At 49.8% G+C, this 25,558-nt stretch overlaps 9 protein-coding genes and 1 non-coding gene across 10 annotated transcripts in view; 6 read left to right on the forward strand and 4 right to left on the reverse strand.

Annotated features, from left to right (window-relative positions):
* Nucleotides 1-202, reverse strand: part of BABINDRAFT_178316 (uncharacterized protein) — a 1,764-nt gene extending 1,562 nt beyond the window's left edge. The window contains exon 1 of the mRNA XM_019131057.1: nt 51-202. Coding sequence (XP_018982525.1) covers nt 51-180 — 130 coding nt within the window. The 5' untranslated portion in view covers nt 181-202. The remainder of the gene's footprint in view (nt 1-50) is intronic.
* A 1,241-nt stretch (nt 203-1,443) lies between these two features.
* Nucleotides 1,444-2,781, reverse strand: RRD1 (peptidylprolyl isomerase; the record flags this gene model as incomplete). The annotated part of the gene is made up of 1 exon (XM_019132053.1): nt 1,444-2,781. The coding sequence occupies one exon, from the start codon at nt 2,779-2,781 to the stop codon at nt 1,444-1,446; it is 1,338 nt and encodes a 445-aa protein (XP_018982526.1).
* Nucleotides 2,782-3,671: 890 nt separating this feature from the next.
* Nucleotides 3,672-5,601, forward strand: BABINDRAFT_163707 (uncharacterized protein). Its single transcript, XM_019130055.1, has one exon. The coding sequence runs from the start codon at nt 3,773-3,775 to the stop codon at nt 5,207-5,209; it is 1,437 nt and encodes a 478-aa protein (XP_018982527.1). The 5' UTR covers nt 3,672-3,772; the 3' UTR covers nt 5,210-5,601.
* A 4,223-nt stretch (nt 5,602-9,824) lies between these two features.
* Nucleotides 9,825-11,219, forward strand: MKC1 (mitogen-activated serine/threonine-protein kinase; the record flags this gene model as incomplete). The annotated part of the gene is made up of 1 exon (XM_019132056.1): nt 9,825-11,219. The coding sequence occupies one exon, from the start codon at nt 9,825-9,827 to the stop codon at nt 11,217-11,219; it is 1,395 nt and encodes a 464-aa protein (XP_018982528.1).
* Nucleotides 11,220-11,603: 384 nt separating this feature from the next.
* BABINDRAFT_10352 (ubiquitin-protein ligase) lies at nt 11,604-16,250 on the reverse strand (the record flags this gene model as incomplete). The annotated part of the gene is made up of 1 exon (XM_019126720.1): nt 11,604-16,250. The coding sequence occupies one exon, from the start codon at nt 16,248-16,250 to the stop codon at nt 11,604-11,606; it is 4,647 nt and encodes a 1,548-aa protein (XP_018982529.1).
* Nucleotides 16,251-16,535: 285 nt separating this feature from the next.
* BABINDRAFT_t357 lies at nt 16,536-16,617 on the forward strand. Its single transcript has one exon. It is a non-coding gene; the product is annotated as a tRNA-Leu (tRNA).
* Nucleotides 16,618-17,036: 419 nt separating this feature from the next.
* On the forward strand, nt 17,037-18,549 carry TFB3 (TFIIH/NER complex subunit). Its single transcript, XM_019130056.1, has one exon. The coding sequence runs from the start codon at nt 17,151-17,153 to the stop codon at nt 18,339-18,341; it is 1,191 nt and encodes a 396-aa protein (XP_018982530.1). The 5' UTR covers nt 17,037-17,150; the 3' UTR covers nt 18,342-18,549.
* A 423-nt stretch (nt 18,550-18,972) lies between these two features.
* Nucleotides 18,973-20,603, forward strand: BABINDRAFT_163711 (palmitoyltransferase). Its single transcript, XM_019130057.1, has one exon. It carries the CDS (start codon nt 19,422-19,424, stop codon nt 20,514-20,516), a length of 1,095 nt encoding a protein of 364 aa, XP_018982531.1. The 5' UTR covers nt 18,973-19,421; the 3' UTR covers nt 20,517-20,603.
* A 432-nt stretch (nt 20,604-21,035) lies between these two features.
* ERG27 (3-keto-steroid reductase) lies at nt 21,036-22,067 on the forward strand (the record flags this gene model as incomplete). Its single annotated transcript, XM_019126722.1, has 1 exon — nt 21,036-22,067. One exon carries the CDS (start codon nt 21,036-21,038, stop codon nt 22,065-22,067), a length of 1,032 nt encoding a protein of 343 aa, XP_018982532.1.
* Nucleotides 22,068-22,502: 435 nt separating this feature from the next.
* On the reverse strand, nt 22,503-24,516 carry MET13 (methylenetetrahydrofolate reductase (NAD(P)H); the record flags this gene model as incomplete). Its single annotated transcript, XM_019127289.1, has 1 exon — nt 22,503-24,516. The coding sequence occupies one exon, from the start codon at nt 24,514-24,516 to the stop codon at nt 22,594-22,596; it is 1,923 nt and encodes a 640-aa protein (XP_018982533.1). The 3' UTR covers nt 22,503-22,593.
* Between the last annotated feature and the right edge of the window lie 1,042 nt (nt 24,517-25,558).

Here is a 25,558-nt window from a genome sequence, read left to right on the forward strand (position 1 = left end):
GATCTGCAATGTGCCGAGTTGAGTTCCAGCATTGATGTAAATATCATCACCTTGGACACTCCAGGTAGAGAAGTGAATAGGAGAGGCCGATCTAAAGTCGAGAATACCGAAGTTTTCAGAGGCGGCAGACACCAAGGAGGCGGCAAGGGAGAGTAAAGCGATAGTGGTGAATGATCTCATTGTAAGAGGTTCAATGTTATTGTCTGTAGTAGATGTAGAAATATGTAATCAAGAGAGTTGAATAGAGTGTAAATTCGGGCGATATTTATACCCAATCGCTAGCGCAATAATTTCCGGGAAGCGCTTTCAGATAATGTAGGAATGCCTCATTATGGTGTGACTAGCAGAGTTATTAATAGAATCACGTCTGTCGGCTTGCATCAAAGTTTGTGTTTCGGAACCAAATAATGCATTTACATCTCCGGAGGCATCTATTTTTACTCAGGGTGGAATGCAGGCTTGCATGAAATACCCAGGAACCACTTTGTACGCTTGAGCACGAGAATTATCGCAGCAATTAGTTACAGATTGTTCGAGATCATAAAGCCATAAAGCCAAGGCCAATCCAGATGTGTTACTCTCAATATTTGATTTTATCGGGGAATGCATTATTCAAGAGTGATTACTTTCACAGATACCTGCCTATTGTTCTATTTATAGCGGCATGCGGCCGCGACATTGTGTATGCGTCAAAAGAATCTTGGCATACCAGGGGTATCACCTTTAGCAAGCTGCAATTGGGGGTGCAGACTTGGAAATACGAGTAAAACATTAGGATTACGTGATAATTTATCATGGACATACCTCTCGGAATTGGAATAACCAGCAAGGAGGTGTTACGGGGCATACTTAATACATCCAATTGACACCTACACCGCAGTTAGATGACGTACATATAGACAAGGGCGTACCCCTCAAACGGATTGGTGAAACGGTTTGTATTAGGGGGATGGTACTCCGTAGAGAAACATGCATGACCACTAAACCAAATTCTCGGGAGCAAGGTTACGTGCCTTCATGATTTCCGGTGCGCCGGTTACCAACCTTAATTTAGTGTCAAAGATGAATAAACCAATAAGCCAACCACCGTAACACAGCGGAATTACTCTGCAAGCGAGATCCAGACGTAAATTATATTAATAGGTCAGAGTCCACGCGTACCTTCCAAACACAGCCGTTGGGTGATACGAAAGTTTATTTCTCTTCGCGATAGTTGCTAACCCTGAGGTATGTCTCATAGTAGAGAGTGACTTAGCGGCCAAGCGTGCTCAAACCAGTGATCACACGGGATCGAAACGCATAGCACCAAGAAGCGCAAGCCGAAAAAGCCTTCCCAAAAATAGGAGATTAATTATGAGCCATTCTACAACTGACCATGACGAGCACCGGATAACCATAGTCGTAAACGATATATACATGAACGTTACCAACCCGGCCAAAGCCTCAAAACCCATTTCCCCGGTAGAGGTTTGCGGCGGGAACGGGGCCTCTTCGGGTACCGGGAAAGACGCCTGGATGGCTAGTCGGAGTTTTCCCAGACCATGGCACTTTGGTCACAGGCACCCCAGATCCCGGCGCACGCGTGGAAGGAATAGTAGTGACACCTGCCACACGTGTAGAGGGGAAGGTAGGTGGAGTGTTTACCCCATCTGTAACCGTTTCTTCCAGCTCACTTGTCTCTTTGAAAGGCCGCCCGAGCATGTCGCACCACGGGAACAAATACGTGCCGAAGTAGAAATGCTGCACCACCGGAAATTTCCCCAACACGTCCACGTCGTACATCCTGAGCAAGCCCTTGAGGATTTTGGACCACGAGATGACCGAAGTTAAGTTGTACAATAGCGGAGAATGCTCGTTGAAGGGTCCCGTCTTGACCCTTTTGATAAACGAGATGGCATTCACAAAGAGGTTCAGTTCAACATAGTGTGACTCCAAGGTGGCTGGTTTCAAGAACTGTGATGGACGGAGCAGGAGCGGGGACGTTTCTGTGAGCAACTGGGAAGCGCCGAGGATGTAGATCAAGTGGAAATGGTCGTCTAGTCCCCACACGCCGTGGGACCCGGCAGGCTCGAGGGTATAGGCGACGATCAAATCGCGGGCCAAGTCATAATAGGCCCCAAACATCGCTAGAAGTTCGTCTGCCATCAAGTGATGGTCGTTCAGAGCCTGGGAAGCGGTCAAAGGCACAAAATGGATGATATCGTACTTGAACAACCCCACAAGGAAACTGAGGAAGGATAATTCGTGGCCCGTACCGTAGTCTAGGCGAACAGAGGAGCCAAAACTGTTCACAAAATAGTACACCAACTCAACCATAAGCTGTTCGAATGTCGGCAGCCGTGCCGAGGACGTGTATAACAGCCTGAGGTGCTGGCAGAGCATCTCAGAGATTTCCGCATTCAACTTTGCGTGCCAGATCTTACACGACGGATTCCCGAAACGGGACTTGACCTGGACCGGCGGAATCTCCCGGACCCAGTTTCTGAGCGACTGGAGGATGCCGATGATCGCTTGTGACCCTGCCTGATACGGCATCGGCAGCAGACTTTCGACGGTTTTGCTAGGCGGCGGAAGATTTAGCACGCGAGCGTTAGTATTTTGTGCCACTGTCATTCTCACAACTTTAGGGTCGAGGCTGCCGGGAGGGCTGGGAATTCCCTGAACCAACTGCACGATCTGGATCAAATGCGTCTTGATGACATTGTGTGAGAGCGACTTCTGGAAGTTTGCCAAGTCGTGCTGGGTGTGAATCTGTTTCACAGGAAGAGGGGAGGCGTTCATAATAACCGAAAACTTTCTGGGGTATATTGTAAGAGATAAGGAGTCTGACGTTTATCTTCGTGCTTGCCGCATACCAGAATGCAGCAACAGCCCGGGCGTGCCAAAACCAACAGTCAGGTGACTGAATGAGTGAGATGCGTGCGGTTCTTCTATGACCAAGCATCACATTGAATGTTACGAGACGAGCTACACTCAGAGGTTATACCTGCGCCTTAATGATAATTTTTCTAAAAGTGTTAGGCCGCTCAAGGTTAGGATGATCCGAGAATGCACACTTAAGAGCATAAGCTACCACGAGAGAAGGAATTCCGGCTACTTAGTATTCCCACATCCGGCGGCAGGAATTACGCGTTGATGAGAAAAAACAACAAACACGTGACCCAGCTGATATCTGCGGCGTGCGATGTGATGCTGACCAGTATGTTTGCGGTTGAGTCTGATTAAGATGCCAGAAGTGAGTAAAAGCAGTATTCAACCCGGCGGGCATCGCAGTATAGTGTAGTTCTCCCACAAGAGTAAAACCGTGCATTCAGGAACGGGTGCGTGCTACACCGTGTCGCATGGCCAGCCCGTCTGTTTCATGTACTTAACACATGAGGCAATTCCAAAAACTGGTTAGTCATTCACTGTAAATACTAGCTTCTCTACCTGTTCGTAGCGAAAAAAAAAAGAGAAAAAAACCCCCGATTTTGGTCGAATACCAGCACTGACTTGGTCTCTAGCTCTCAGGGGAGCCCCGCGCGTGCCGATACAGGTGTGTCCCAACCAAACATCCTGTTCTCGCACGCCAATCAGGACACGCCGCCCGAAAAAGCAATTCCCATTTTCATCCTCAAACCTCCTCGCCGTTTTGCTCCCAAACGACCTTTCTTGTTTACATTGATCACCACACGACAGACACTCACACGCGTCTCTGTGTACGTAAGATCTTGCCAACCACAGAATATTAATCCCTTCCGAGATATCCCCAACTTCACGGAATACTTGAACCATGGCTAAGCTGATGAGAAAACAAAAGACCGAGGACATCGAGATCCTCGAGGAGTCAAAGCTCGAGAACGGGCTCGAGAACGGCCTTGAGATGCACATGCCCGAGGATTTGCAGATGGATGAGCACTACGGCTCGTCTGGATACGATAATGAAGTGGACGAGCAGGTGGACGCGGCGATGGAGGCGGCGATGGGCCCGAAGAAACGCGCGGCGGGGCGCAAGCCGCGCGCACGCGAGATGAGCAAGGCAGAATTAGCCTCGCAGTTGTTGGCGTTAAATCCACCAGTTTTGAACCCGCAGTTGCCAACACCCGATCAATACCAGCCGTCCACTGATGCCGAAACAGGCTTCATGATCACGCCTGCGACACCGGTATTGCAGTTTGACTCGCGCGACGCGTTGATGGAATACATCAAAGAGTTTGCGTTGATCAATGGGTTTGGGATTGTCATTGCGCACTCGAACAAAAAGGCTATCTACTTCACCTGTGAGTTGGGCGGCGACTACCGCCGCAAGAAGGCATCGTCTGGGACCGCGCACGCGCCACCACCAGTAGTTCACGGGCCAGACTTGGAGCTTGAGCAGGGCTTGGTCCCTGTGGACCAGCACGCGTCTCTTTTGGAGCAGCAACAGCAGCTCCAGCAACAGCAGCAGATCTTGCAACAGCAACACCTCCAGCTCCAGCTCCAGCAGGCGACGTCGTTGAACGCGCAGTTGAACCTTGCGCCAACAATCAACGCAACTAAGAAGACCAAGTGCCCGTTCTCGATGACCGCGAACCACAAGAAGTCGACGCGCATCTGGACGTTGAAGACGATCGAAAACCATCACAACCATGCCAAATTGGATCCCTTGACGTCGCACCCCATGTTGCGCAAGCGGTCCGACGAGTTGAACATGACGATCATCTCGTTGTACAAGCAGGGGACGAAGCCGCTTGTGATTGAGAAAATCTTAAAGGATCGTTTCCCGAAGATCTTGATCAAGCGCGAGGATATCTACAACGAGATTAGGTCGTTCAAGCGCAAGATCCGTATGGGCGTGGACGTTCACGTGGACGACTCGTATGCGCTTGGAGCGGTTGAAGCAGTAGTGAATGCTGCCAATGCTGCAATGGCGGTGTCTGGGAATGCTAACTACAATGCCGCGACACTCGCAGCTGCGATATCGAGTGCGAACGCAGCTAAGCTCGAGATGGGTGCCGCCGATTTGAGCCAGTTGCAGAAGCATATGCTTGATAGCCACGAGGTGGCGGTCGCCGCGGCAGCCGCTCATGCCCAGGCCCAGGCGCACGCGCACGCGCAAGCAGCGCACGCCGCCGCAGCTGTGGCAGCTGCCGCGTCCGCCGCACAGGAGTCGCTTGATGAGTATCAGCCTACGGATACGCCGTTGGAGAATATTGACACGCGGCTCGTGGACGGGGATGACCAGGACTGAGATGTGAAGCATCGAATCAGGTGAAGTACCGGACGGAACAATAGTGGGTAAGTACCGGATGAGCAGGTTAAGATTGTTAAGAATTGTATTTTATTTTAAAAGTGTGCGAAGCACCGAACGAATAGCACGTAAGAGCGAGGAAGGTGTGAGCACGGGTACTTGGCGGACCGAAGCTAGCATTTCGGCGAAATTGTTCAGAAGCTTTAGACGGATGTTGGAGGCAAACCAGAGTTTATCAGATACACGGATAAGCAGTGGAAAGGAAATGACGAATAGAGGTCACCTGTGAAGCCTAGCATTCCGGCAAGTCGCACATGCACATCAGGTTCGCATAGCAACACCTTCAGTCAAAAGGATAAAAACTGAGGGCTTATCTTGAGATTTGAACGCTGGTTCTCTTTTTTTTTTTTTTTTTTTTTTTTTTGCTTAAATTCAATTGCGAATTAACTTAAAATGACATGTTAATAACCATTATTTGAAATTTCCTCAATTTTTTGTATAGACCTGCTTCTAGAGGCGAATCTAGCGTGCAAGGATTAGTACGCACACATAACCGGCCTGTCCTTCACACGGCACTCTCCGTACAACGAGCGTTGCAACACACCCATTCCTAATCATATGTAATGATTGACCATAACTGGTACTTTAACCGCCTTATTTCAGTAAAAGGTTATATATATATATTCATGCTTACTCTTGGCTGTTGAGCTTCCGCCTTCCGCTAGACTTAGCTCTGACTAGCTTGCGGGCCAAAACACTGGCTCACAGCCCCCTCTTTCCAATCCAACCTAAGTCTATTCGTATTCTTGTGACGTGCAACAAGGCCATTCCAACTATATCCAATATCCTTCATTTAAATAACAAACTCCAACTTCCAATCATATCTTATCTCCATTGAAGGAATAAAGAGAACTATGTTCTAACAGACCAAATATGCTCAAACCACTTCCATTTGCGTGTCATGCTACATCCGCGGTGGCAGCGGCTCGTCCTTTGCCTAACAGTGGCGCGTCGCGTTGTTTACGGTGAAAAAAATAACTATCCGGTGTATACAGAAAAACGCGGTGTCACCCACCGCATGTGCGGTCAAAAAGCTCACGCCAGACTGTTCTGGGTATTATTTCCTAGTTCTATCAGACACACCTACTCTTCGGCCTCAATAAATGTTTAACAGGTTTAAGGAAGTACGGAAGCAGCCTGAACAGACCAGAGCAGCAAAACTACCCGGTACGGGCCTCAAGGACATTTCCTCGTTTTTTGGTGCCCGGCCCATCGTGAAACCCACAGAGAGTGGGTCCTCACTGGGATTGAGCTTCCCCAGACCGGCCATATCCCTGGCACAGGTTAGTATGTTGGAAAGATCCCGGCTGTGGGTAGCTGCTTCCAGTTCTGCATCTTTCAACGATGATGGCCAGGAGGTGATCGATCTCGACGACGAGTTTGACGATGAGTTCGACGCTGAGTTACTCGCTGTGAGCAGCAAATACATCAGAGATATCCCTATCATTTCCCCCAAAAAACCATCGGTCAATATCACCAATTTTAAGAACTTGAAACCGCCAGTAAAGACAGATGCAAGGCCGGTCAAGACTTCTTCGTACAAGTACGACCCAGCGACGTCTCTTGGCGGAAGCCAAGCTAGATCACGCAAGCGGCTCTCGCCATGGGAGGCTTCAGAGAAACTTGTGCATACGCTCGCCAACAAGAACCCGCGGTTGTCCGGAGTAGTGGATATGCCTAGAGTAGAAGCGGGCTTGGCCGTGACAGGAGACAAGGTGGTGCTTAGCAAGGAGCAACAGGGGGTATTGGAATACATCGTGAAGGATAACCTCAACGTATTCTACACGGGGTCAGCCGGGACGGGGAAATCTATTCTCTTGAAGGAGATTGTTCTGCGGTTGGTGCGGAAGTACGGGAGCAGTGCAGTGGCTGTGACCGCTTCCACCGGGTTGGCAGCGGTGAACATCGGGGGTGTCACCATCAATAAGTGGGCGTCGATCGGCTTGGGGAAGGGGTCGGTGGAGGAGTTGGTGGCCAAAATTAAGAAGGCAAAGCAGGCGGATAAGTGGAAGAAGACAAAGGTCTTGATTATCGACGAGATATCCATGCTCGACGGCGAGTTATTGGGCAAGTTGAACCGCGTGGCGCAACGCTTGGTAGTGAACCACAGACCATTCGGCGGAATCCAGCTTGTGTTGACCGGGGACTTCTTCCAGTTGCCTCCAGTACCCGATCGTAACGGGCCTACGGTGAAGTTCTGCTTCGAGGCGGAATGCTGGCCAAAAATTATTCAAAAAACCGTCTTGTTGACCACGGTTTTCCGGCAAAAGGGCGACAACGAGTTGATTGATATGTTGAATGCATTGCGTTTTGGGAGTGTTACCGATGCTATGTCACGGCTGTTTCTCGAGCTTTCACGGGAGGTTAAGTATGAGGATAACATCCTTCCCACCGAGTTGTTCCCCACGCGGAGAGAGGTGGACAATGCGAACCAGCAGCGTTTGCGTAATTTAAAGGGCGTGGGGCGGAAGTTTATCGCGGATGACACCACAAAGTACGAATCGCAGCTTGCGACGCTCGAAACGATTGCGCCAAAAATTCTCGAGCTCAAAGAGGATGCGCAGGTGATGATGGTGAAGAACCTCACCGAGATTTTGGTCAACGGGTCTATTGGCCTGGTCCAATACTTTCTCTCGCCTGCGCTCTACTACAAGGCGTGCGAGTTGTTCAGCCCGCACCAGATGATGGAGGATCCCACCGTCATCAGCGACATACGCTTGCTCGCAACGTGTTACGGTTCGGGTGAGTTCCACCCGGACCTTGAGCGGACGTTGGCGGCGATGTCTCCCAGTCGGAGATACACCGTTGAATCATTGATCAAACTCACGCGTCGCGAGACCCAGGAGAGCATAGTGCCGATCGTCAAATTCATCACTGTCGAGGGACCCATGCTCTGGGTCGGGGAGAAGCTGGAGTTTAGTATTGACCGCAACCAGGGTGCTTCCAGTGGCACGCGCTCGCAGTTCCCGCTCCTCTTGTCATGGGCGTTGTCCATCCACAAGTCGCAGGGGCAAACGTTACAGCGCGTGAAGGTGGACTTGAATAAGATTTTTGAAAAGGGGCAGGTTTACGTCGCGTTATCGCGGTGTGTTTCCAAAGACTCCTTGCAGATCGTCAACTTCAATCCGGCCAAGATTAGGGCATCGGAAGAGGTTAAACGGTTTTACAAAGGGTTGGAGAGATTCGAAGCAATATAGGTATGCATATGCAAAAAAACCCCCCGGAAAAATTATGTCATTAGACGTGCCCTGCATGACAAGACACGGCCGCCGTTTGATTCCGAGCTTTTTATACATCAGTAACTTGGTTTGCTTGGTACTCTTAGTTTACTTAGAAAATATCCTTTAGTGTAAGGTTGAGCCGATATACGTGGACGACTTGGCTGAGCGAGGTTAGAAAGAGGTAGACACTACAAATGCATGGGCTTTAAGATCTCATACATTTGTGTTGCCGAGGGTGCAGCTGCGGGCGGACTATAAGCTTTCCTGCCCTAAGTAGCGGGCACAGCAGATCCCCAGGTTAGAGATTTCAGCGTTCAAAAAATATATATATATATATATATATATATGGGATAATTTATAGAGCGAGAATGACTTATGGAGGGGCGACAGTAATGTCTCTCGAAAGGGCAATGGGAATGACTCTTGAAGGGGGAAACCTTTTTGAAGGGCAATGTCCCTGGTATTCATTCACATGCAGCCCTTCGTCTTCAGATAGATTATTTCCCACCATTGAAAATTGACAACTACTCATCCTGGAGGTCCTTTTAAAGTAGACTCATCAGTTTAGTGCCATTCTGGAGTTATACCTCCTCAATCTCTAATGCGTGTCGGTCAGGTACTTGGGTCCCACACCAGTAGGGCCCAGATCTGGTAAATACGATATCCCTCCTGTCTCCAAACCTTTGGTCTGTCTACTTCGGTTCGTTTCCCAGGGTTATTTTCCGAGAGTCCGACACCTATCAATCCTTACCAGGGTGCAACCAGGTTGCATTTCTCACTGCACTCAATTTCATTACACGAGGAAGAATCAATACCGGAAGATCACTCCTTACCCTGACACGACCGTCCTTTTCACATGCATATTTTTATGTAGGGGCGTCGACAAACAAAATCCTGTGGTGTAAACGTACACCGTAGCCAAATATGGCTGATTCCTTGCACTAAGGAACAAATGCTGCCTCGGTTTTTCACGAGCCGTTGGGTGTTGTGTCCTTTCCCCATAGGCTTTGGACAAGGGATGAATGTAGATGGCCTGCACCTGGACAAAGCTTGGCGCTATTTTTAGAAGTATCCTAATTAAGGCGCACGGAAGTATGTCCATAAAAGACAGCGTTTTGCGTTGCCGTCTGATCGTATAGACACATGACGCCGTGCCTTTACTCCCGATCCAGTCCAGAAGGCTAGACATAGAAGCCAGCGATCTATTTTTAACTGGAAAAAACGACAAGTACTTAAACGACCTTGTCGCTGTATTGAAACTCGGACTTGCTTCACACGACACATCATGAGCCAGCCTGAACGCCACAATTTTCAGTACGTACCTCTTAGCGCCCATGCGAGCCTTACTAACCGTCAGCGTCTTCCATCAGGACTTTATCGTGGATAAGCGTTTCCAGATCACTAAGGAGCTCGGCCACGGCGCCTACGGTGTGGTCTGTTCCGCAAAGTTCGATGACGCCGGCGAAGAGAAGTCGATTGCAATCAAGAAAATTACCAACATTTTCAGCAAAAAGATCCTCACGAAGCGCGCCATCCGCGAATTGAAGTTGCTAGGACATTTCCGCGGTCACAAGAATATTACATGCTTGTACGATCTTGACATCACGCCGGATGCCGAGGGAAACTTCAACGAGGCCTACCTCTACGAGGAGTTGATGGAATGCGACATGCATCAGATCATCCGTTCGGGCCAGACCCTAACCGACTCGCACTACCAGAGCTTCATCTATCAAATCTTGTGTGGGTTGAAGTACATCCATTCGGCTGATGTGTTGCACCGCGACTTGAAGCCAGGCAATCTCTTGGTGAATGCGGACTGCGAGCTCAAGATCTGCGACTTTGGGCTTGCAAGGGGCTTTTCCTCGGACCCTGCGACGAACAACGGGTTCTTGACGGAGTATGTCGCTACTAGATGGTACCGAGCCCCGGAGATTATGTTGAGTTTCCAGAGCTATACCAAGGCCATTGATATCTGGTCTGTGGGGTGCATTCTCGCGGAGTTGTTGGGGGGTAAGCCGATCTTCCGCGGAAAGGACTACGTGGACCAGCTCAACCAGATCCTCTACATCGTGGGGACACCGGATGAGACTACCTTGCAGAGAATTGGGTCCAAACGTGCCCAGGAGTATGTCAGATCTTTGCCGTTCATGCCAAAGGTCCCCTTCAGCCAATTGTATCCGAACGCCAACCCTGACGGCTTGGACTTGTTGGAGAAAATGCTCACCTTGGACCCATCACAGCGCATCACAGCGGAGGAGGCCTTGGAACACCCGTACTTGAACGTGTGGCACGACCCTTCCGATGAACCCGTCTGCACCTCCAAGTTTGACTTCTCCTTCGAAAGCGTCGAGGATTCTGCCGTTATGCGGCAAATGATCATTGACGAAGTCCAGACCTTCCGACAGTCCGTCCGGGCCCCCATCGAGGAGCAAACCAACTTACAGAACCTCCAGGACCACTATGCCCAGCAGATGGCAGAGCACCATCAGATACAGCAGGGCCACCTTGAGGCGGCCAAAGAGCTCCAGAGCCAGGCTGACCAGTTCTACGCCAACCCCAACTACCAGATGCTCAGCACCCCCACCATGTTGCAGAACATCCCCAACGACAGCTTCCTCGACGACTTGCCCCCGAGGCCGCAGGAAAACGTGTTCAGCGACCCTTCCGACATTCTCGGATTGGAGCAGGAACTTGAGTTTGGGCTTGACCGCAACTTGGGCTTCATCTAAGGCCGGTATATGTTTTCTGCCCTTGAAGCTTCTTTCGTCATCTCTCGCATTTTCTTCTTCTTCTCCTTTGTATTACTCTACTCTTGGCAAGGCCACACGCTAATATATCTAAGTGTATTTAGTAAAAATCAAGCCATGGCTGCATGTCAAAGTGAACTTTTCACTCACAATAAGAATGCTTCTGCATCCACCCCGGCCTGGCTATAACCTCTATGGTCTCCCAAAGGCATTCAAACAGCCTCTAGAGGAATCTTCCAACTTTCAGATACAGTTCTACCCAAGAACGTCATATATAGGATGTCTTTTTGACTCAACTTAGGGGGGAGCTCACCAGCTTTCGTCTTACTAGCCTATAAAAGATATATTATGCCGACAATTTCAGCTCTACTTATGAACCCTGAAGTTGAAAGTTGCACGACAGAGCGGACAGGTACTGCTCCCTGAGCTCTTGAACCACTTGTAGAGACAGGCAGAGTGGAACTTGTTGGAACAGGTCTGGCAGTTCCGCGACGGCAAAGAGTGGTCCTGGTGGAGAATAGAATAGCAGATGGCACACTCTTCAAACCCGGAGAAGTGGTAGGTGACGTTTCGGTTAAACAACTCGATCGACTCGAGAATCGTACCGTTCTGAGACGTGATCACGAGCTGTGACGCCAACAACCATGCCTTCCACTGGGTCTCCTTGACTCCGAGCCTCTGGGGACCCTCCACCGTGACGTTAACCAACGGGAAGGAGGCAGGGATACGGATCACCATCTCCATTGTTTGCTCGTCGATCAAGTAAACCGACCTGATTTCATTCGTAATTTTGTTAACCTTGATGGTCAAGTTTTCATCGGAAAACTTCTTGTTGTTTCCTGTCAACAGCTCCTCTGCCTTGGCCAATTCCTCGGTCACAATGGAGGAAGAAACGTACCTGATGGAGAACTTTTCGATGCTGGCCTTGAGCTGTCTGTCACGGATGTTGAGGAACCACGTCTGTGCGTGGGCGCCGAGGTACTTGCATACGAGGTAGTAGAAATGAACCAACAAGTGTCTAAACTCGTCTATGGTGCTCTCAAACGCACCGTAGTTAATGACATGGTAGGAGCGGATGTTCTCCGGGGTCAATGACTTGACAAAGGCAACGTCTGCCACGATGTCCACCTGCTGGAAGATGAAGTCGAGCAACCCGGAAATCAAGTCCCGCGCCTTTAACTCCACGATGTATTGCTGTCTGATTTTATACGTGATGTTCTTGAAGTGGTCAAAGACCAAGAGCCAGCTCCAGACGTATCTGGAGAACGTGCATGGCTCCGCGTGCTCCACGTATTCCAGCGGCGGCTCGGTGATTATGGCTATGAGTTCCGACGGTAACAGCGCCTTGAGACCAGGATCTGAGTCAGGGGAGCCCTCTCTCACGGATGAGCTTTGGAGCTCGTACTCTATCACAAACTCCTGCTGTTGCACCAAAACCGCTTTATGCAAAAGGTCCGCTGCGACTCTTTGGAGATCCACCGACCGGGCAGTCTCAAGAACGGTCAAGAACTCACCGTAGTGCTTGCGCGATGCCTTTGTCGGCATCTTATCGAAGATGCGGATCAACAACTCCTGGCACAAAAGCAGCGGCTGGGAGACAAGACGGGAGGTGTGGGTAAGAATCACTTCGATAAGCTCTTCGTACAACCCGTCCTTCTCGTCTGCCCAGACGTCAATCTCGTCTGAGTGCTTGTGTAATGTGAGAAACAACTTCAACGCGTGGTACTCCATGTCTGGAGCCGCCTCCGTCGCAGCGACGCCCAACGTATCACGACACAACTGCGTGCACATTTCCCAAACCCGGGTGTCGATTCCAACATCCAAGGAAACGTAGTTGGTGAAGAAGTTGCACAACTGGCTGCGCATAGCGCCGAACTCGGGGTCGTACGCGATTTCCGATTCGAGCCAGCCCGCAACGGCGGTGACGATCATGTTGAAGCGTTGCGGAGGTAACGGCACGAATCCCTCGCGGTCGTCAACCACCACGAAGTTGTTGAGCAATGTCACATTCTGCAAGCCCGATAACATGACCTGCGACAGTGGAAGGCCAATAAGTTCGGCTGCGACGGCGTTTCTGGTTCTGTCAAACTTTGGCAGAGTCAAAAACTTCTTCAATCCAAGCACAACCGCCGCTAGCTTGAGCGGAGTTCCGAGCAACTTTGGAAACGGGATACTAAGTGCGTTGAAAGACGCGGCTGATTCCGTTTCCACCATTGCCAGCACCAATTTCTGGAGCACACGCGACTTATAGAAGCTGAGGTTGGTGAGATCGTCCCCGCTTAAGGCAGAGATTATAGAGGTGCCGAGATCCTCGGGGGAAGCGCCTCCAAGCACCGAAACAACGCCTTCTAACGACAAGTCCACGGCTTTTAAAACCTCATACGCGGCAGAGGACACCTGGAGACACCCCGGGGCCTCTGTTTGGGTCAAAAACGTCGCGTCCGCGGCAACTTCGCCCGCAAGCCCCAAGTTTACCATTAACTCTGCGTGCGCGCCCACCGGTAAAAGCGACAGAATGTCCACATGAGACGTGATATTCAAGATAAACTGGGCCAACCGGGTGAGTTCAAGTGCCGCGGCAAGGCTAAACAGCGCCCCATCGCCTTGTACCAAATACACGTTGCTTTCTAACGGGTTACCCACCGCGAGGCTCGGGTCGGGAATGGCGCCAATCGCGCGTGTAACCATCTCGTCGAGCTTTTCCATCGGAACCAACTTTGCAAACAAGCGGCTCTCGAGCATTCCGTACAAGTTTTGTGAAACAGCTGCCATATCGGCGGCTGGGCTAAGAATGAGCGCGTGGATAGACGCGACATAGGCGTCCAAAACCGAGTCAGTAGCCAACCCAGCTTCCACCAAGCGCAAGAACGTGCAGGAGTCCGGCTGGGCCAACGTCTCCCACAAGTACGCGAGCAACGGCGCCGCACGCGCATGCACCAAGTCGCGCACCAAGCCGTGCTGCTGCGCCTGGAGAAAGTTTGCAACAAACACACTCTGGTTACCGCTCTCCCATGCCTGGTCAAACAAGTTGAGCACCACGTCAGGGCTGAGAATCTGGAAGATGTCATGGTTGGCGGTGGCAAAGTCGTAGTCCCCCGCCAAAGCGTGTACGTGTTGGAAAATTTCAGGGCACTTTGTCTCAAAGGCCGGAATGTTCCGCGAGATCTGCGGTAAGAACTTGAGAAACTTTGCAAGAGGCGAGATAGCAGCGGGGGTGTCCTCGCTGATCATGACAATTTTCAGGAATGCATCATTGAGGGTTTCAACGAGGATGGCCTCGTTGTAGAAGGCGTTTGAGGGGTTGTAATCGATCAAAAGCGCCATTGGTTCCTCAAAGAAGTTCGTTTCGATATGCTGGGGGAGGTCACTGATGAGCTGGAGAACGGTAGAGGCAAACTGCATCATCTTGGAGGTGAGGAAGCAGCGGACGATGGTGAATGATACGGTGGGAGATTCTCCCTCTTCGTACTCTGCTAAGCTATCCACGGCAGAAGCGAGCAAGGCTTCCAAGTAGTGTTGGTTAGCCATCGCCTGGAGGAGGTGGAAGTAGGCCGGGCAGAGCTTGTCACTATAAAGGGTTATGGAGCCGGAAGCAGAGCCCTGACCCGGATCGGAACTATAGGTAGTGGACGTCTTATTAGGCAAGCAGGACGTGACCAAGTCGCTGATAGGATCCAAAGCCCTGGTAGAGTCTTCCTCAGATAAACTATTGAGCGTACTGGCAGTTTTAAGGATATTCTTGGGACTGGCGGTAGCTAAGGTCAGAATCCACACCGGGACCATCGTCTCCACCAGTGGAGTCTTGGCGTGAAACCGAAGGAACAAGTTGTTCAAACAAATCCACGCGCGTTCCTGGAACAGAGCGAGCTTCTCTGCCTGGGAAACCTTCACCACGACCGCCAAGTATGCTTCGGCATCCGCCTTTGCGGCGAAAGACAACACCTCTTCTGGTAAGTCTGACGACAAAAGCGTAAAGAGGTAGTCGTAGTATGCGGGGTCTGAGCCACAGCTTCCAAGCTCCATCAAGCCCAAGAGGCGCTCACGCGGCTTCTTTGCGGCGGTCCAGAAGCCGCTGCTGAGCTTTGTCATATGGATGAGCGCGGCGAAGATCGGAAGCACCACCTGCGCATACCCCACCTGCATACCCCTGTCAGCCTTGATCTTTAGTGACTTGACCAAGTTCTTGGAGACTAGTTTCATCACCTTTGGCTCGAGCAAGTCGCTTCTGGATTGAGCCAAGACGCTGATCATCCCGTAGCACGCCTTCTTGAGGGCCAAGTCGTCGCCGCACAACAAATTCTCCCAGATATTTTCGGTGCGTAGAATTTGGATAAACTCAGTCGAGTCGTCCATGGGTTCAGAGAGGAGCTTTGAGAACATGCTAATGGCCGCGACTGCGACGCGCGCATACTTTGCGGCAGATTCGTCGGCGCTGACGTACCGTTCGTCCGATAACGTGTCGCGGGATTCCGACTGCACCACCTGACGGACAAAGTTGACGATCGGCGCGCGGAATGCGGTCCAGAGACGGTCGACCTTAGCCTGCGCGCCGCCAAACGCCGCGCGGAGCGACTCCGCGGTCTCACGCGCGGCAATGCGGTCAGTATCGTACGTTCCCGCGAGCCACACCGGCGCGGTATCCTTCAAATACTTTGCATAAAGCTTTCCGAGTGTCGCCACAATTCTGGACTGGACCGTGTGGGCGCCAGACCGCACGGCTTTGGCGGTATCGATGGCTAGCTTGGGATAGAGCTGGACCCATGTGAGAAGCACGAGGTCGTCCAGGAAGGCATGAATCTTTGTCAGGTCCGTGACAAAGGTGACTAGATCTGAAAGAGCTTTTTCCTTGGTTTTTTCGTTGTTTTTGCCCAAACTCTTGAAGATAATCTTCAACTGCGGGTCTGCCACAAGGTTCGCATCGGGAATGCCTGCAATGTAGCTCAAGGAGACCTCAAACCCGTTGTGGCCTAGCGATGGGACGGCAGTACTGTTGAACGGGTTTCCAAAGCTCATTAAAATAGTATGGTGATACGGGTAGGGAGGCTATCTGAGGTTGATATGAGTTTTGATGTCGCACGACAGCGGCAAAATTCATGGGTTATGTGCCCTGTGCGAGAAGAGTTGAGGAAACGGATATATCCATGAGTATACGCACTTGATTAGTATTTATCATTTCCACGGTTTATATTTTGGAAAAGATTAAGAAAAGGAAAGAAGGATCGCAAGAGGTACTGGGGCGGAGCAAAGCAATTATGGCTTGCTGGGGTATTGAAGTAGATGTGGTTATTGTTATATAATGGCCGTTTGGCCGAGTGGTCTAAGGCGTCTGACTCAAGATCAGATCTCGTAAGAGGCAAGCGTTCGAACCGCTTAGCGGTCATTATTATTTTTTTCTCTCCTGGAGAATAAAGTGGTAACCTTGTCTTGTATATTGTTCTTAAGTGGTTATAATCTTCTGTCTAACCAATTTCGGCCAATCATTGATGTACAAACCAACATAGTATCCTTATGATCCTCAGAGGTCAATGATGCACTGTAACTTGCAAAAATAAATTGCATGTTAACATAATTGATAGATCATATCCAGAACGTACGCTATTTTAATCTTAGTCAGCGAAAGAGAAACAATTTCACACATACGCCGCTTTGGGCTTTAGCGGCGTCGTTCGTGACGGCTACGGAAGCTAGTCCTGTACATTAGCTGATAAAAAAGGCACCTCCTAAAGATCATTCGTCATCTCTTTTCCACCACCTCATAGCATTCACTCTTCCTGCCACTCCTGTGTTATCTCACCAGATATCTATCACGGTTCAAATACTGCACATCTCCCGTCGCATAGAAGCTATACTACCTGTCTTGGGAGCTAGATCGCCGGTCTATTGTCATTACTAAGCACCACTCGCCACATTGCCATGCCACCATCCAGACTAAAGGGCCCGTCTCTGAGGTTCAAGAACAAAACGCGGGAATTCGCACCTATAGAAGACGAGTCCGAGGCAAAGGAGCTCCTTAAAAACTCGGATCTCATGGCGCAGGAGCCATCCAAAGACATGTGTCCGATCTGCAAAACAGACCGCTACCTCTCCCCCTCGATGATCTTTAAGATCAACCCGGAGTGTTACCACAAGATGTGCGAGTCCTGTGTGGACCGTATCTTTGCACTAGGCCTGACGCAGTGCCCATACCCTGGGTGCAACAAGATTTTGCGTAAGAACAAGTTCAAGAAGCAGGTGTTTGACGACTTGGAGATCGAGAAGGAGGTAGACACCCGTAAGAAGATCATGGAGATATACAACAAGCCGGAAGAAGCATTTGCGGAATTGCAGGCCTATAACGCATACCTCGAGGAAATTGAGTCGATCATCTTCAACTTTATTAACTCCGTGGACTTGGATGAGACCCAGGAGAAGGTCACCAAGTACCAGCAAGAGAATGAACAGGTTATCCACAAGCAGAACATGATCAATACCAGCAACGTGATGAAGTTCAACGATAACATGAAGTTCTTGAACGACTTGAAGGTGCAGAAGCAGAAGTTGCAGAAGCAGATCAGCGAGGACGAGCTGAATTTGATAAAGTTGACCCAGATGGAGATATTGAACGATATGGACGATCAGGCGGCCCACAATGCCAGCATCCTCGATAACGTCACGATTGCCAAGTCCAAGGAGTCGGTAATAAAGCGCTCGTCTGCCAGAAAGCGTAAGTTGGAGGAGATTTCTAATGCCATCACCCATTCCGCCACGAATCTTAGTGGCACCTCAGGAAGCGGGAACAACAAGCGGAAACTCGCGGGCAAGCAAGAAGAGGAAGAAGAAGAGGAGCTCGCGCCGTTCACGCCGTTCGTTGGCGACCGCTACGACAACTTCATCAGCGTCCAGCGCGAGTTCAAGAGCATGCGTACGCTCCAAGACGAGGAGAATTCCGGTTCCAGGTTCGTAATCGACGACGAGACTGAATTATTCTACGACCCGGTGATGTACGGCTTGTTCGAGAGCAAGAAGGAGTTCCGTGCGAGTGGCTACAAGATAAACAACTTCTTCAACAAGGCGTTGATGGACTGCAACTTCGGGTTGAACTGTATCATCTCAGTGGAGAAATAGAAGGGAAAATTCAGGTTGAACTGTATTATCTCAGGGGAGAAATAAAAGGGAAGTTTAGGTTGATACGATTCGGTTCAAACATAAGTGCAGGCTGTAAAGTGTAGATGGTTATAGACCCGAGGTTATTTTGTATAGCAAGACTAAGGGATGCGTTAATCTAGAAACATTACTTTTTACCCCAGAGGACGTGGACCAAAGCTGGCTTGTTATGAAGATCTAGGCTCAGATATATGAAATATATCATAGCAAACATGCTTCTCAATCGGGCTCGTATCCATTGACACCCTTTAAACTCTACATGGATATTACGATCATTAAGCATGCCTTTGTGGGTTGGAGATGGTCCAACACACCAAGCGCTCCTCCCCTTCTTCACGGGAAAGCTTTTATTCCATATTTTATCGATACGTAATACGATTTTTTTTAATACCTCGCTTCAACCGCCAGTGTGTTTGCCATCCTTTTTCCGTTGCCACTGGCTGGTATAGGTATTCCCAAGCACGTATCTCTCAGAACAGCCCAGGGTTATATGTACATGCAGGGTGTAAAATGTCTGGAAGGTTCCCACGGTATACTCAACCACTATTCCAAGACCCTCAGCTTCTGATTGTTAATGAATCAGGGGTTTACCAATTTCTTGCAGCCTAGGCCATAACATATCTACTCCGCGTAGACTGTAGACGTTTCAGTCTGCTATTGTCTCGTATGCGCACAAGCCAAAAGGAGAAAAAGAAAACAGTGATGCGTCTTCGAACTCCAATCAGGGGATAATCACCTTTAGTACTCGGATCCTGGCTCAAATGATAGACAATTCACCCGGCTCTATCGTCTTTTTGACGTATCCACAATCTCCTCCCTCTGGTATACTCCAAGTAGCCGCTTGTCAGGGACAAAGCCCACCACTATGCGTCCATTACTAGTGCTATGCGCAGCTCTTGCATGTTATGCAGGATTATGCCCTGTTCAGGTTCGTATAGATTATCCAGCGCATCCACATGGCTTTCTCCACTCTGAAGTATATGATCTATATCCTATCTGCTTATAGCCCTCATACTCCAAGCTGTCCTTTCTAGATACGCCATGCTATCATTTTTAAAGCGGTGGGTGGTGCCCAACGTCACGCCAATCCTCCTCATCGGCCTCTACGGCTATGTAATGTACAGTTTTTGCCACGAGCTCGCATACAAACTCATATACCTCCATTACGGCCTCCGCGCCTTTTATCTCGCTGCAGTTGTCGTGTATTCGCTCCTAGCGGCTATAACTCTCGCTCTCTGGTTTCAGTTAAAGTTTTTAGCTGACCCAGGTACGTTTGCTCCGCAGCAGCACCTCGATAACATCGAGCAGACCCCGTATTTTCTCAGCGATCCCTACGGGTTTCCCCTCTTTTGCTCTAGCTGCCAGTCGTACAAGCCGCTACGGGTGCACCATTCCACAAACCACGGAAGGTGTGTGGTAAAATTTGACCATTTCTGCATTTTTCTCAACGCAGTGGTGGGCTATGCCAACTACCCGGTGTTTATCAAGCTCCTTGTGTGGTTCACCGTCAAATGGTTGTTTGTCCTCATAGTGGATGTTATCTTCGTCAACAGAGTATTCACTGTGGACCGCCACGTCAATATCCACTTGATTGCATTGGCGATTGCCTGCGGCTTCTGGTTGATGCTCGCGGGTGGGCTCCTCGCATCCAACCTCCTAAAGTATATTGGTGCCAACTTCACCACCGTGGAGGAAATAGCGAAACGCAAACCCCTGGACCTCCATCTCAGTGTGGTGGACGGGTCGCTGCGAAAGGTGGTGAAAATCGATCCCGACCTCCGTAGCTCCCTCTTCGACACTCGTTCGTTCAAACAGAACTGGAACCAGGTATTCTACTGCTACCAGGACCGGAAACTGGGCTCGATAGCTAGGACAGTCGCCTACATACTTCTCCCATTCTTTGACCCCTGGTTTGTAACTAAAACCTTTGTGCAAAACAAGCGCCATGCCGTCACTATATGGGAGTACAACGCCATGAGCAACGTGAAGATCAGTGACGAGTCCTGGGAAATTATCCAGCAGAAGCTTCGACTGGATGATCTCTCACAGTGCTGGGTGCTGTCGATGATGCTGCTGAAGGAGATGACGGATCTAGAATCGCCCAGCACCGCGGACTTGAAGCAGCGTCAGGAATAGTGTATATAGTGAATACAAGCGGGGGAAACGGGGAACTGTTGTGCTATATAAATATTTGATATTCATATCTAGTGGTTTTTATTGTAGCCTCTCTTTAGAAGATCTAGTTTGAATGATACATTTTTTTCTTACCCATTCGGAAAAAAATAACCATTGAGTAATTTAAAAATTTAGCAATTTAGAGATACGGTTCAAAGTTAATGAAGCGTTCCTTGAGGTATTACTCTTATATCTAGGCAGTAATTTTCCATCAGTTTATACTAATTACCATGTATACCTGTAAGGATATCAATCGACAGGCGGTATTGATAAAACAAAGTTTGCACTTATACGGGAATATCTCAGTGTCTCGTTTTCTTGAAGCACATGCGCGTGTCGTTCCTCGTTTGCGCGTACGGACCATGCGTGCGATCCGTACCGGATCAATATTTCCAAGTTATAAAGCTCTCTTCCTCTTCAGACTTACAAGGAATATCCACATACTCAATTCCATCAGTCCTTCCAACAAGTCACTGTCTGATGTCTAAAGTAGCCGTTATTGCCGGAACCGGGAGCCACCTCGGACTAAACATCGCCTACCGGCTCCTCGAGACTCTCCCGCCCGCAACTCACCTCACGCTCGTGGTGACGTCGCGCACGTTGCCGAAGGTCAAGGACGTGATTAGCACCATCAAGGCGCACGCAGCCAAGACCCACCGCCCTGGAGTACTCGAGTTTGACTACCTCTTGCTCGACCTCACCAACATGGTGTCGGTGCTCGCGGCCGCACACGATCTCCAGCAGCGCTACGCGCAGATCGACTACTTCTTCGTGAACGCCGCGCAGGGCGTATATGATGGGATTGACTGGCTTGGTGCGTGCCGCGAGATCTGTGCGAATCCGATCGCAGGCGTCACGCAACCCATGTACAAAATCCAAAGGGTCGGGGTCACGACACCCGACGGGATGGGCCTCGTCTTCCAGGCTAACGTTTTTGGCCCATACTATCTCTTGCACAAAATCAAGCCGTTGCTTACCAGGGCGTGTGGCCGCATTATTTGGGTGTCTTCGGTAATGTCGCTTCCGAAGTACCTCTCGTTTAATGACTTGGAGTTGATCCGGAGTCCGGTGTCCTACGAGGGCTCCAAGCGCCTCATCGATTTGTTGCACCTCGCGTCGTATGACAGGCTCTTGAAGGAGGATAAAATCACGCAGTATGTGACCCATCCGGGGATCTTCGTCTCGATGTCGTTTGGGAAGTTTCTCAACGTTTTCACATACTACGGCATGTTGTTGATGTTTTATCTTGCGAGGTGGTACGGCTCGCCGTGGCACTGTATCTCGGGGTATACGTCCGCAAACGCCGTGATCTACGCCGCGTTTGCCGAGCCAAAGACCGACTTGCAGAGTATTAAGTACGGCAGCGCGTGTCGCCGTGGGGGGAGCGAGTACGTTTTACGGAGTGAGATTGAGGGAACAGGGAAGGATGATGTGTTGGCGTACTTTGAGAAGTTGACGGCGAAGTGGGATGAGAAATTGAAGGATCAGATTGTGGAGACAAGATTACCATAGTGAGAGGAGCAACGCCGGTGGAGCGAATTTTGTCGTGTACTCAGGATCCAGAAGTGAGCTCTTTCTGAAAGTTTGTATCTAGTTATCAGAACAATAATTGTCTAGAGTAGAAATGAATATCGGTGAAGGAAGCCAGGTTTGACAATCTTACTTAGTTCAGTTGGTGCGTGTGAAGCGAAAATAACGTCATCTGAAATGTCAAAATCTTGGAGCTTACGAATCAAAGTTTCGAGCTAAATAACTGAATAGAGAGCGAAGTCTGCTGAATGTCTGAAAATTTCATGTTAAATACAACTTCCCCTTTAAGCCAGGCTCCCAGATTGCATATTCTTGGTAATATTTGCCACTGTTAAACACAAGTATCATTATTCCATCGCTTATTACTGCTTTGATCTTCCGTGTCTCATGCCTTCCCTTAGTACTAAATCCAGTCACCTCCCCAATCATTTATCATCATTTATTACTTTTTTTAAAAAAAAAATACAGAATCATACATGGAATGTGCTTCTCAGCAGAATTGAAATACCTATTGGATGTCGGAAAACAAGGAGAAGATACGGTCGTTGCCGTGCACAAAATCGTGGTCCACTACGTTACACAACACGTAGTCTTTCTGGAACTGGTCCAATAGTTGGACAGAGGTGTCAAATCTGTCTAGATCGACCGCCTCGTCGCCCTCGGTTTCGCTGTCCATCTTCTTCAACTGCTTCCTTTTCTCCAACTTTAAAGCATTGGCCCACTCGTTCACAATCTGGAATGCTTCATCCTTCCACGCCAAAAACGACGTTTGTTCCACAATAGTCGGCTGGACTACTTCCTGACCCGGGAAAATCCCCCAGGTGACGGCGTGGATCTCATCCTCCTTGGCATTCGTCTGCAACTCGCCCTCGACATTAACCGCGTAATAGGTCAAGACGTTGAAGCCAGCGTCTTCGTCATCCCCGTTGGCAGCACGAATCTTACCGATCACACTCGCAAGATGATCCTTGTGGATGAAAAATTCCAAGTACTGTTTCTGGTAGACGAACCCATTGGCAGGACCCCACCCAAAGATGGAGTTGTTGGACGGCGCACCATTCACAGACGGCTGAGAGTTTACGGAAAAAACACCCTTGCGGTTCATCGCAACCAATTGCGGGCGAATGATGTTGATTTCGTTCGACAAGGCACCATCAGACCACGGGAAGGAAGGAATTCCGCCGTTCAAGTAGTCTACAAACACCTCCGCGAGGTCCGCTGGCGACTGTGGAAGGCCCCACATCTCCAACGCCTTCGCAGAGGTCTGGCGGAGAAGCGTCTGGCCCGAGTGGAAGTCAACGTCACCGAAAGCCGGGGAACGCGAGTCACCCCATCTCCCGTTGGGAAACTCATCCCAGTTGGCGGTACGGATAACGTAGGAGTGCTTGCGGTTTTGCCAGAAGATCGGTCTGATGGTCTCGTTGGTTCTGTTCGGGTTAAGCGACTTGCGCCATGGAAGCTTGTTCGTGGTAGAAGGCGTGGAAACGGCAGACTCCGGCTGCGGCGTGGACTCCAAGGATGGCGGCCCCAAAAGATTGAGCTTTTCCAACACCATGGTGGTGGCCTTTTCCAAGTTCATGGTGTAGAAGTGCAAGTGGTTGACGTACCCTGAATCAACCATTTTTCTGCACATTTCGGCGACAAGATCGGTCCCGACCTCTCTAACCGCCTGATCATCATCCTGGATCGGCTCCAACTGCTCCAAGAAGTAATCCGGGATGTTAATTTCGCACCATTTGGCGCGTCTCATGAAGGAGCCCCAGGTGGAAATCGGCATAATCCCGGGGATGATCGGAATGTCGATTCCCGCAGCGCGGACGTTGGCGCACCAGGCGATAAACTTCTCAACGTCGTAGAACATTTGCGTGACAATGAAACTGGCACCGCAGTCGTACTTTTGTTTGAGGTACGTGATAAGCAAGTCGACGTCATCGTCTTCCGGGTGGCCCTCGGGATACGCCGCCACCCCGATATTGAAATAGTCGCCGTAGTGTTTGCGGATGTGTTTGATCAAATCGGTCGCGTACTGGAAATCTCCCGTGGATTCCGATCCGTCGACTGGCGGATCGCCGCGCAACGCCAAAATGTTCTGGCACCCAGCATCGTATGCACTCTGTAGGGCCGTGTCGATGAAGCTCACCGGCATGTTTGTACATGTTAGATGCATACAGGTCTCGAGCCCGAGCACCAGCTGCGCCGTCGCTACCATCTCATTGGTCAACGTCGAGAGACGGCCACCCGCGTTCCAGGTGATGTCGATGAACTGGGGGTTCAAGTCATACATGCGGTCCATTCTATCGTACAAGTTCTGCACACCCTGAGATGTTTTTGGCACAAAGAACTCGAATGAGAAGGTCGGCTTGGTCGGTTCGGGGTTCGACGTGTTCAGCAGCTTTTTGTGCGCCTGCTGCAACTTTTCACTGATCTTCATCGGAAATTATTGGTATGGATAGGTAGAGATCTGTATAGAATACTTGGTCTGCCGACTTATGGTTCTGTAGTTATATAAGGAACAATCTTCACCCAGGTACTAGTATGTGAAAAAAAGGCCAACAAAAATTAGCGAGACTGGGGTTATTTAAGGAGGTGAATTTTCACAAACGCAGCGCTGCATTATCTCGGAGCACCTGCACCGCAACACTGACTCATAGCCTGCACATAGCATCCTAAAAGTCCACGTGCTCTAAGGCTACGGAAGAGTTGAGACGCTCTCTGGCCCTTGTGCTACGGTTAAAAGAATGGCAGTTGTGTACGTATTATTTTTTATTTCGATTCAAATCGCGCTTTTGTCTTTTAAAGCCACTTTCTGCCTGCTCCTGTCTCGGACCAGAAGGGCAAAGGTTACAGTGCTCGCGGTTCGTGCAGGCTTTTTTTGTTGGCCGCGTGTTAGAACATATCACGTGGGGTGGTATACAGCCAAACAGCTATGCTTTGTTGAGGTAATCACATGGGAGCTAAAATTTAGAGGAAAAGACAGTCAAAAACAACGGCTGCTCCTGTGTGCTCATGCATTTAGGGACAAATAAAATGGTATGGGACGTTTTCTTTCAAATAGGATTTCCCACGGGGGTTGCCGGTTCCGGCGTCTAATCTCCGCCCCCGCTCTATTGTCTTTTTCATCGTACCCGGTGATAGGTCGTATACTCGTATGGCTCGCACCCGTCGGTACGGCCCTCCAATGCAGGCAACCGATCGTTTTAACGGTGTACCAGATGAAGGCTGAGTAAATAATATAGACAAGCCGGCTAAATCGGGACTCTGACGCCTCCGTAATGGAGATATGGTGTGCCGCCTTTTAGGTGTGAGGCACGGCCCTGGCCGAAGTCAGCCTGCACCTGACTCGTGCTAACAAATGTGACATGCGCTACTTCAGAGGTGTGAGCGCTGACGGCCAGGAATAAAACAGCTTGAGTGTTCTTTTACGCAAGAGCTAATTTAATAGCATGATTCTTGTAAAAAAAAAACAGCATGTA

The sequence above is a fragment of the Babjeviella inositovora genome (assembly GCF_001661335.1).
Source record: "Babjeviella inositovora NRRL Y-12698 unplaced genomic scaffold BABINscaffold_17, whole genome shotgun sequence".
In the NCBI taxonomy this organism is placed as follows: Eukaryota; Fungi; Ascomycota; class Pichiomycetes; order Serinales; genus Babjeviella; species Babjeviella inositovora.